Source organism: Colobus angolensis, unplaced genomic scaffold, assembly GCF_000951035.1.
Source record: "Colobus angolensis palliatus isolate OR3802 unplaced genomic scaffold, Cang.pa_1.0 Scaffold160, whole genome shotgun sequence".
Taxonomy (NCBI): domain Eukaryota; kingdom Metazoa; phylum Chordata; class Mammalia; order Primates; family Cercopithecidae; genus Colobus; species Colobus angolensis.
In genome coordinates this window covers 491555-502806 of record NW_012114711.1, presented here as the reverse complement: position 1 = coordinate 502806, position 11252 = coordinate 491555, and the positions used below count along the sequence as shown (strand labels likewise).

The 11252-nt window shown below is 45.5% G+C and overlaps 1 protein-coding gene across 1 annotated transcript in view; it reads left to right on the top strand.

Annotated features, from left to right (window-relative positions):
* Nucleotides 1-9806: 9806 nt before the first annotated feature.
* The window catches only part of RYBP (RING1 and YY1 binding protein), a 71603-nt gene continuing 70157 nt past the window's right edge, over nt 9807-11252 (top strand). The window contains exons 1-2 of the mRNA XM_011937261.1: nt 9807-9971; nt 10876-11235. Of these exons, the coding sequence (XP_011792651.1) occupies nt 9807-9971; nt 10876-11235 (525 nt within the window). The remainder of the gene's footprint in view (nt 9972-10875; nt 11236-11252) is intronic.

Sequence of the window (11252 nt, the reverse complement as noted above, 5' to 3'; positions counted from 1 at the left end):
GAGACCATTGAATGCATCCCGCCAACTGTCTTCCTAGTTGTGTGACCTTAGGCAAGATACCCTACCTCTCTTCTCTTGGCAGTAGCAACAGGGAGGAGAGGCTCTGAAGAGGAGGTGAGGGATATGGTGCTCTTCGAAGCTCTGCAGTTGGTACTTCCACCTCTTCCCAGCCTTCTCAGATTCTGGCTCCATTTTACCATCTCCCTGTCATGCTTCAAGTGGCCCAAAACTTTTATATCAGGTGCCTCTTCCCCTTGCAAAGGTATTTTGTGTATAAATAGATTTTTGCTCTTCCTCCTCCAGGTGGGCCCCTTTCCTTCCTTCAGTTAAGAACTTTCAGGATTCTTGCATTCCAGGGATTCGCTTTGTGATGAAGTACAAAGAACTGGAAATTCTGGTTCTGCCACACCCTGGCTGTGGGTTGGACCAGTGTCTAAGTCTTAGTTTCCTCATCTGGAAGATAGAAATGGTCATAACTGACTAACTAGTTCCTTCAGAGCCTGGACTCTGGAATCCAAGCTGCCTCAGTTCAAATCTCAGCCCAGTCACTTTCCAGATGTGCGACTCAGGGTAAGTGACTTAACTTTACTGCTTCTTAACTTCCTAATTTATAAAAGGGGCACTGTAATATAATCTACCTCATATGCTTATTGTTAATATTCATTGAGTTATTAGTTCATTAGTTAACACCTAAAGTGCTTAGCACCTTGTCTGAGTAAGCACTCCATATACGTTGGTTATTATTATCTCATAGGCAGCCTGTCTCTTGGGTTTTTGTTTTTGACAGGGTCTCATTCTGTTGCCCAGGTTGGAGTGCAGTAGCATGATCTCAGCTCACTGCATCCTTGACCTCCCTGGCTCAAGCGATCCTCCCACCTCAGCCTCCTGAGTAGCTAAGACTAGAAGCTTGTACCACCATGCCTGGCTAATTCTTGTATCTTCTGTGGAGACAGGGTTTTGTCATGTTGGCCAGGCTGGTCTTGAACTCCTGAGCTAAAGCCATCTGCCCACCTCGGCATTCCAAAGTGCTGAGATTACAGGTGTGAACCACTGAACCCGGCCAGGGCAGCCTCTCTTTAGCTACCCACAAACTCATGATGTATGGATAAGTTTGCTAGGTCTGCTGTAACAAAGTAATTCAAACTGTGCAACTTAAACAACAGAGATGTATTTATTTCCTCACATTTCAGGACCTAGAAGTCCAAGATCAAGGTGTCGGCAGGTTTGATTTCTCCTGAGGCCACTCTCCTTGGGTTGCAGACGGCCACCTTCTTGCTGTGTCTTTATGTGGTCTTTCCTCTGTGTGTGCATTTGTCTTCATTTTTCTATGTACAGTGTCTAAATTTCCTCTTCTTATAGGGATACCAGGCAGATTGGGCTCACCCAAATGGCATTATTTTAACTTAATCACCTCTTTAAAGACTCTATCTTTAATACAGTCATATTCTGAGGTAGCCAGGATTAGGGCTTCAACATATTGATTTGGGAGTGGGGGTGGGGACACAGTTCAGCTCGTAACAATGTGTACATAGACCCTAACATTATTAGATGTTCCTGTGGGTAAGTCTCTTTCTTAATCTTACTCTTCATGAATGTCAGGATATTTAAGCTCTAGGGATTCCATTTGTGGCATAATAGAATCTGCAATCAGAAAAGCAGGTTTTGAAGTCCAGGTACAAAACCTGGTCAGTTGCAGGAATGAACCTGGATGAGCTACATAGGCTGCCAGTGTCAATGGTAATTCACACAGAGGCAGCTGTGGGAGGCAACGATGTATGTGAAGGCCCTCTGTGATCTCTCTGCCCATGGGTTTTTGCCTCTGAACTAAGACAGTGCTAGATGGATGGTCTTAACTCTTCATTCCATCTTCAACATTCTATGACTCTGACTCTAAGGGTGGAAATTCAAGTATCAAGGATAAGCTGCCAGTAGCCGAGCCCAGTGGTGTGTGTCTGTAGTCCCAGATACTAGGGAGGCCAAGGCAGGAGGATCTCTTGGGCTCAGGAGTTCGAGACCAGCCTGGGAAAAATAGATCCCTGTCTCAAATATAAAATAATAATAAAAAAAGAACAAGCTGCTAGGGAAGCAATTTCTGGGTCCAGGGCTTTAATAAGCATTGCAGAACTGGCTAGGCGCAGTGACTCACGCCTGTAGTCCCAGCTCTTTGGGAGACTGAGGCAGGTGAATTGCTTGAACCCAGGAGTTCGAGACCAGCCGGGCAACAGGGTGAAATCCCGTCTCTACAAAAAATACAAAAAGTAGCTGGGCATGATGGTATATGCCTGTAGTCCCAGCTACTTGGGAGGCTGAGGTGGGAGGATCACTTGCACCCAGGAAGTCAAGGCTGCAGCGAGCTGACATCACGCCTCTGCACTCCAGCCCTGGGAACAGAGTAAGACCCTGTCTCAAAAAACAAACAACAACAATCACAATAACAACAGAAAACACGGCTGGGCTTGGTGGCTCATGCCTATAATCCCAGCACTTTGGAGGCCGAAGCGGGTGGATCACCTGAGGTCGGGAGTTCGAGATTAGCCTGAGAAACATGGAGAAAACTTATCTCTACTAAAATACAAAATTAGCCAGGTGTGGTGGCGCATGCCTGTAGTCCCAGCTACTCAGGAGACGGAGGCAGGAGAATTACTTAAACCCAGGAGGCGGAGGTTGCAGTGAGCTGAGATCACGCCACTGCACTCCAGCCTGGGCAACAAAGAACAAAACTCCACCTAAAAAAACAAAAAAAAAAAACAGAAAAAAGTTATGGAAAAAACGAAGGAAATCATACCATCATAGGGAACCACTCACCTGAATATTCACAAGGCCCAAACTGGAACAGTACTAAAGCTCATCATCCATTTCCTGGGCTCTGGCACGTGTGGCTGAACTGCTTTGGCAAAAACTCACAGGCCCACAAACTAGGATTGAACAAAGGAAAGTCCCTGTCCCAACAAATATTACATTCTACTGGATGAACCAGGCCAAAACACACACACACACACACACACACACACACACACACACACACACACACCCCCCATCATACAATGCTAGGTCATGCTAAGGGTGTAAAGAAAGATAAAGCAGGGTGAGGGTGGCAGTGACTGGGGGTTATGCTATGTAAGATGTCCTAGTCAGGGAGGTCCTCCCTGAAGAAGGGGCATTTAGCATCCACCTGGACCATGAGAGCAATGTAGCTGTGGGAATATCTAGGGGAGAGCAGGCAGAAAGGCCGTGAGGAGGGGCTGGGCGTGGCAGGAAACAGCAAGGGGCCTGAGTTCCTAGAGCTGAGCTGGGGGTGAAGAAGCCAGGGGTGGATGAAGTTAGCAGGTCTTGAAGGCCAGGGTCAAGATTCTGGATTTTCATCTAAATGTCATGAAAGTCATTCGAGGATTTTGTGTAAGTGAGTCATCAACGTCTTGAAAAGATCTCTTGACGTGGTTTTGAGAGAAGACTTTAAAGAATCATGGTAATCACAAAGCCGATGGCCAAATATCTCTTGCTCTCTACCTCCTGGGCACATACTGGCTTCCTGTTTATGCTTCCTGTCATGCAGTGTGGCCATGAAACTCTGACCAATGAGTTGTGAGCACAGGTCACTGTGTTACTTCCAGGCCAGGCAGCTGATTGCCAGAATGTGTGCCTCCAGAGCTCCTTTACAGCCACCAATGATGTTCAAGCTAGACGTAGCTCAGAAAGCCTGGGTCTTTGTTTATGCTGCTGTCACAAAGTACTCAAGACTGCTGGATAATTTATAAAGAACAGAAATGTATTGTCTCACAGTTCTGGAGGTAGGGAAGTCCAAGATCAAGGTGCTAGCATTTATTGAGGGCTGCTCTCTGCTTCCAAGGTGGCAGCTTGAACACTGCATCCTCCAGAGGGGAGGAATGCTGTGTCCTCACATGGCAGAAGGCAGTAGGGCAAAGAGGATGAACTCCCTCTGCCATGCCCTTTTATAGCAGCATTAATCCATTCATGAGAGTAGAGCCCTCACGACCTAAACACCTCTGCAAAGGCCCTACTTCCCAACACTGTTGCATTGGGAATTAAATTTCCAACACATGAATTGTGGAGGACACATTCAGGCCATCACAGCCTAGGTCCAAAGAGTGAGGAGAGACAGGGTGGAGGTGTTGACCTGCAGATAGGTGGTTTCAGCAAGAAATCCCTTTAATCACTTTGTTGGGATAAATCACGAAGATTTGGGAGGGTTACCATAGCATAACCAAGCATATCCTGACAGTACAGAGTGCAAGAAGAGAAGACTAGAAGTCCTCCTCTTTTCAATTAGGAGGCTGAGAAATAATTCTATGTTGGACTGGAGTGACAGCAATAGAGATAATGGGAAGTGGTCAGATTCAGGATATATACTGAAGGGCAAGTGCAAAGGCTGGACTGATGTAGGGTATAAGAAAAAGAGAGAAGTCAAGGAAAATTCCAAGGATTATGGCCTGAGTTAATTGGATAAGTTGCTGAAAAGAAGAATACTCTGAAAAGGACAGGAGTATTCATAGTGCCAGGCACACAGCAAAGCTACAAAATGCTAGGTCTTATGGTTATTACTTTAAGAAGGGAAGGAATATGGAATGTAGATGCTTAGGGAACTTTTCAGTCCAGAGTTATTGAGATGTGACTTACATACAGTAAAATGTACTTATCTTTTTTCAGAGACAGGTTCTTGTTCTGTCAGGTTGGAGTGCAGTGCTGTGATCATAGCTCACTGCAGCCTCGAACTTCTAGACTCAAGCAATCTCCCTGCCTCTGCCTCCTGAGTAGCAAAATTTACTCTTTTTGTTGTACAGGTCTGAGTTTTGACAAATGCATTCTATCTTGTAAGTACCTCCATAGTAAAGATGTAGATAACTTCCACCCCTCGCATTCTTTTTTGCTGCCACTCCTTTGTAGTCAAATACTCCCTCCACCCCTAATCCTTGGCAATCACTGATCTGTTCTCTATCCCTCTGATTTTGCCTTTTCCAGAAAGTTACGTAAATGGAACCACACAGTATGTGACCTTTTGAGACTTTGTTCTTTCACTTAGGATAATGTATTTGAGATTCATCCACATTGCATAGATCAGTAGTGTGTTCCTTTTAATTGATGAGTAGTATTCCACGGTATGGATGTGCCACAATTTGTTTATTGTATTGCCAGTTAAAGGGCATTTGGGTTGTTTCCAAGTTTTGGTGATTATGAATCAAGCTGCTATAAATATCTGAGCACAGGTTTTTATGTGAACATATGTCTTCATTTCTCTTGGTAAATCCCTAGGAGTGGGATTGCTGGCTCATATGGTAAGTGTATGTTTAACTTTATAAGAAACTGCCAAACTGTTTTTCCAGAGGAACTGTACCATATTGCACTCCCACTGGCAATGTGTGAGGGTCACTCCACATCCTCCCCAGCACTTGGGATTGTCAGGTGTGTGTGTGTGTGTGTGTGTGTGTGTATGTGTGTGTTTTGCCATTCTGATGTGCAGTGGTGTCTCTTTGTGGTTTTAATTTGCATTTCCCTAATGAATAATGATGTTGAGCATCTTTTCATGTACCTATTGTGCATTTGTGTATCTTTTGGTGGAATGTCCACTCCCATTTCTTGTTCATGTGTTCATTAGGTGGATTGCCTTCTTATTGCATAGTAAAAGTTCTTCATGTATTCTGGATATAAGTCCTTTATCAGATATGTGTTTTGCAAATATTTTCTCTGTCTTTGAGTTGTGCTTTCATATGCTTAACAGTGTCTTTCAGAGAGAAGTTTTTAGCTTTGATGGCATAGAAGCTATCAACTTTTCCTTTTATGGATCATGCTTTTTGTTTCATATCTAGGAAACCTTTGCCTACCCAAGGCCAGAAAGATTTTCTCCTATATTTTCTTCTGGAAGTTTTATAGTTTTATAGGTTTAAGTTTCACATGTTGGTCTATGATATAGTTTGAGTTAATTTTTGTCAAGGGTGTGACGTATAAGCCAGGACAATTTTGACTTGTGATATTTCCTACTGTAGAAGAGGCAGATCAATGAAACTTCACATTTCTGATAAGCACGTGCACAGATGACACTGTAAAATGTCACCAGGTTGCAAAATCTGGTGAAGGTTCAAAGCAGATGGTCAGGGAAGTTCCATCTCGCTCTGACTCCAGGAGAGCTTCTTTAGAAGTTAATCTTATCTTCAGCATTAGTTTCCAGATGTCCCTAGCAATACCAGCACAAGCCTGAGGCTTTAAGTGAAATGAGCTGGGTTTTCCCCAGTTCCTAAGACCCTCCAGCTCCAGGTAGGTAGTTGCTCCAAGCAACAGTTTTCTCTCTTAATCCACTGAAGGAACATTATGTGCAAAGTAGGGCATTAATTCCTAGCGATTAGGATTGACATTTTAGCCTTTCTGGCTTCACTCCTTCTTGGGTGGCTTTTTCAGTCACCTCGTGATACTGTTTTCTCCCTCCTCTTCCCCTCAATCACACATAACTCAGAAAGCTTCATTAAGATCATTTAGGTCTTGGTGCCCTTAAAACTTAAAAGATAAAATTAGCGAGGGGAGAGAATTGAGAAATCAGCACCAAATTGCCAACTAGTGATTTGGCCAATTCAGGACACTTTAGGAAAGGCAACTACCACATACTATTGCCATCATTCCATTAAAGAAGGGACGCTTAAATTACCCAAACCTCTGAGAAAAGAAAAAAGGAAAGAATGTAATCTCAGAATAAAAAATAATCTTTCCTAAGAATCAACCATTGGTAATTTACCTTGTCATAGGAAAGTACTCATACATTTACCCCTTATTTTTCTCATTTCACTGCAGATTGTTGAAAATGTCACCCCAGATCACGGTGTGGGACTCAGACCATAAGGAGGTGTATCATGGGTGGGGCAGGGGTAAGCACTGAGGTGTTTGCAGCAAACTTTTTTTCTCTCACTTGTTTATAATACCTTCATTGGGAATTCCTAAGGTTCAAAGTCCTAGGTTTAGTGAGTATTCAGGTTTCCCTCTGGGGAGTAGCACTTGCAAATTTAACGGCAGGAGGAAGTCTGAGTTGATAACTTTCCAGCCCTTCCCATTGGCAAGCCTCAGTGGCTTTCACTTCTTTCTTGAGCTGAAGATAGGAGGGAAGCCCAACCAAGCTGCCCTTCATGGTCTGAATCTGGGCCATTTTAAAGGTCCTTCCACTACCTCCTCTCCTCCAAGGAGTCTGCTTCTCCCAGCATCTAATTCATTAAGGCAGACACTGACAGTTCCAGGTAGACATATTCTTGGTAAACTCATCCATGGCTTCCATTGCATTCAGGATAGAGACCTCACTCCCAACTCACTCCCTACCCTGCCACATGGATCTATCCAGCACCTGCCTCTTCAGCCTCATTTCTCCTCTCCTGTGGGACTCTGGCCACAGCTGCTTGCCTTTAGCTCCTCCAAAGCGCCAGACACCTGACTGCTTTTGCCTTTTTTTCTTGTGGGCAACTTAACTTTTTCTGGGGAGCTTCCCAGTTCCACCGGCTACATCAACACCCTCCCTCTCTTCGTACCCTCTCACGTCTCATCTTGTATTTGGTCTTTGTAGCAACTGTCACAATTGTAATTACTTGTATAATGTCTGGCTCCTCAACTAGGATGTAAACTCCAAAAGATTAGGAATGAAGTCTATTTTGTTTATCTGATCTTCCAGTCCCTGGCACATGCATGATAGCTAGTTGTTACTCAATATATTGTTAAATGAAAGAGTTTTTTTCAACGAATGTACACTAGTCACTGTTGTAGGCACTTGATATATACTAGTGGTGGGAGGTGGTGGGGGAACACAACAAAAAGATAAAATCCCTGCCATCATGAAGCATGTATTCTATTGGGGCAAGGATCTGCTTAAACAAGATAACTGAACTGTGGGGAACGTTAGAGAGAGAGTCTCCTCATTATAAGAGCCAAATGTAGGGTATGCTAAGGAGAGAAAAGTAGAGCAGGACAGAGGGACATAAGACATCATTTTGTGGGTTGGTGTATGAAATTTTTAGATTGGGCCGGGTGCAGTGCCTCATGCCAGTAATCCCAGCAACTTGGGAAGCTGCGGCTGGAGGATCACTTGAGCTCAGGCGCTCCAGACCAACCCCGGGGAACATGGTGAAACCCTCTCTCTACTTTAAAAAAAATACAAAAATTAGTTGGGTGTGGTGTTACGTCCTTGTAGTCTCAGCTACCCGGGAGGCTGAGGTGGAAGGATTGTCTGAACACAGGAGGTTGAGGCTGTAGTGAACCATAATCATGCCACTGCACTCCAGCCTGGGTAACAGAGCAAGACTCTGTCTCAAAAAAAAAAAAAAAAAAAAGGAAGAAAGAAAAGAAAAGGAAAAGGAAAAAAACGAAACAAAACAAAACACATGTAGATTGTGTGACCAGGGAAGATCTCAGTGAGGATGTGACTTTTGCGTAAAGACCCGAAGGAATTGAGGTAGCTGACAATGAATGTGGGTATCTGCGCAAAGAGCATTCCAAGCCAAGGGAGCAGTAAAGTGTGAAGCCTCTGAGGCCCTGAAGGTAGGGAACTGTTTTAGGAACAGCCAGGAAGCCGGTGTGAGTGAAGCGAATGAGGGGAAGAAAGTCAAAATGTAGACTTCGAATGTGTCTTATGTATCTGTGGAAACAGTTATATAGGACATTTCTTGGCCAGTGCTTCTAACCAGCATCTACACTAAAACCATGGATTTCAAACAAGTTTTTTTTCTCTTTTAAACAGAGTCTCACTCTGTTGCCCAGGTGAGAGTGCAGTGGCGTGATCCCAGCTCACTACAACCTCTGCCTCCTGTGCCCAAGTGGTCTTCCCACCTCAGCCTCCCGAGTAGCTGGGGCTCTGGAGCACACTGTACCAGAAGTAGTCCCATTTGGCTCATACACCTACAAGGAGACTTTCAACAGACATTTGTCTCCAACATCTGAATGAAATTACAGCCTCTAAAGTTACAACCACATGGTGATCCTTAGGTCTGATAAGTTCCTAGAGATTACTTCTCTACTCTAAAATTCTTTTTCTTAAACACATTTTTTTGTTTTTTTGTTTTGTTTTGTTTTTTTTGAGACCGAGTCCTATTCTGTCGCCCAGGCTGGAGTGCAATGGCGTGATTTTGGCTCACTGCAACCTGTGTCTCCCTGGTTCCAGCAATTCTCCTGCCTCAGCCTCCCGAGTAGCTGGGATTACAGGCGCCCACCACCACGCCTGGCTCATTTTTTAATTTTCAGTAGAGACAGGGTTTCACCACGTTGGCCAGGCTGGTCTCGAACTCCTGATCTCAGGTGAGCCACCTGCCTCGGCCTCCCAAAGTGCTGGGATTACAGGTGTGAGCCACCGTGCCTGGCCCTTCTTAAACACATTTTTAAAAACTTTTTCTTTTTTGAAAAGGTAACACAAGATAAAGATACAAAAAGATATACTAAAACAGTCAGTCTCCTGTGGATAAATTACAGTGTATTTGCAATGGAATTCTATACACTTAAGCAAACAAACAAAAATGAACTATTGATGTAGGCAACAACGTGGATGGTTATCACAAATATTATGCTGAGCGAAAGGTGCCAGCCAGACACAAGAGTACAGACAATATGACCCCTGCATATGACCTTAAAGAACAGGCAAAACTAATCTTTGGTGACAGAAGTCGGAATTGCGGTTACCTAAGTGAGGGATGACTCACTGGGAGGATAAAATGTTTTATTGTTCTAATGGTGGAAAGAGGGGTGTAGATGTATGCACTAAGCTGCAGCGTGAAAATCTGTGTATTTTATTCTATGTATGGAATAATAATAACAACGTCTCCTTTCCTCTACGTATGGCTCCCAGCTACCTCCCCGGAGGCCACTCTTCCAGTGGGGGTTTCTTAGTGACCCGTTTCTTTCACGACCTTTATGCCAGGGGAAGAGTCCTGGGAGCATGCCAGGGAGACACCAGAGGTCAAGGCTGCTCCATGGCGCAGCTGCACCGGGCCATGGCTTGTGTACACACCCTTTGGCTTTCTACGGCCCTTTTACCCCTAGAACCCTATCTCTCTCTCCTCCTCTTCCTTCTTTCATCCCTCCCCTAAGGGGGCAGCTATGGCATTGAGGCCTTGAGAGGTTGCTGATCCTTGCTAAACAGTGTTGCTTCTCCTGGCCCTCCTGGGTGCGCCTGCCTGGAGAGGACACTGCGTGCTGATCAAACTTATTGTTGACACATTCCTTCTCTCTTTTATTCTCCCCCTTCTGATACCTGGGCTGATCCGTAGGACTTCCTGCTCCCTGGGTGCTCAGTCTCAGTGAGCTTCCCTGGTCGCAAGCCCTGATATGCTTCCCTTCCACGGGGCAGTCTTGATAACAATCTATTTTGTATTTGCACATAAACCGGGCTGAGGGTCTGTCTTATCTCCAAACCCCCCATCCCCGGGCCCCAACTCCTAGCAGCATTCTAAGATTCCGTCCCTCCCCTAACCTGGGGCTTCAGCCCAGCCCCGTCTGTGTCTTTTATCTTATCATCTGGGTTCCTCCTCCTACCAGATCTCCCGGCCTGAGGACAGAGGGTCCTGAGTCACGTTCAAGACAATTTGGCAAGCGTTTTTGGAGCAGGACAGAAAGTGAAGGACACTACCCTGTTCCTCGACTTCAAAAATCGAACGCGGGGGGAATGGTGCACAATTCAGGCCCAGTTATAACAGCTCCTAATACCCAATATCTTGTTTTGGTTCTTCGTGAATACCAGGCATCCATCAGCGAACCTTCCATGCATGATTTCTCTGAATTTTCAAAACAACCCTGGGAGGATTAGCCCCATATTGGAGATGAAGGAGCTGAGGCACGAGGTTTTAATGCGGGCATGTGGTCGCCAGAATTTGAATAGCAACTTCCCTAAGGAAACGCCCTATTTAGACTCCAGGGGAGAGGAGGATCCCAGTAGGAGTCCGCCAGCAGGAGCTCAGAGTCTGGCCTGGGGCATTTAGTTATGCCACACCCTTTCTGCACTGTTCTCTCCCGCGTCAGGGGCCTGACAGGGAAGGGGGCTTCGGGCTAGCGTCTCGGCCGGAGGCAGGGACTTCAGAAGAGGCAAATACAAAGCTCCGCGTGGCAGAGGAACAGAAGGGCGCGGGGGAAAGCGGTCCAAAGGAGGACCTTGTCGGCCCCCAGGGTACTGCAAGCCTCGAGGCGCTGCGAGCGGTGAGGCTGTTGAAAGCTCCCGCGGCGCGCGCAAACTGCGTGGAACTACTTCCCCGGGGCGGCTTCGGGGCCGGGGTCCCAGCAACAGCCTC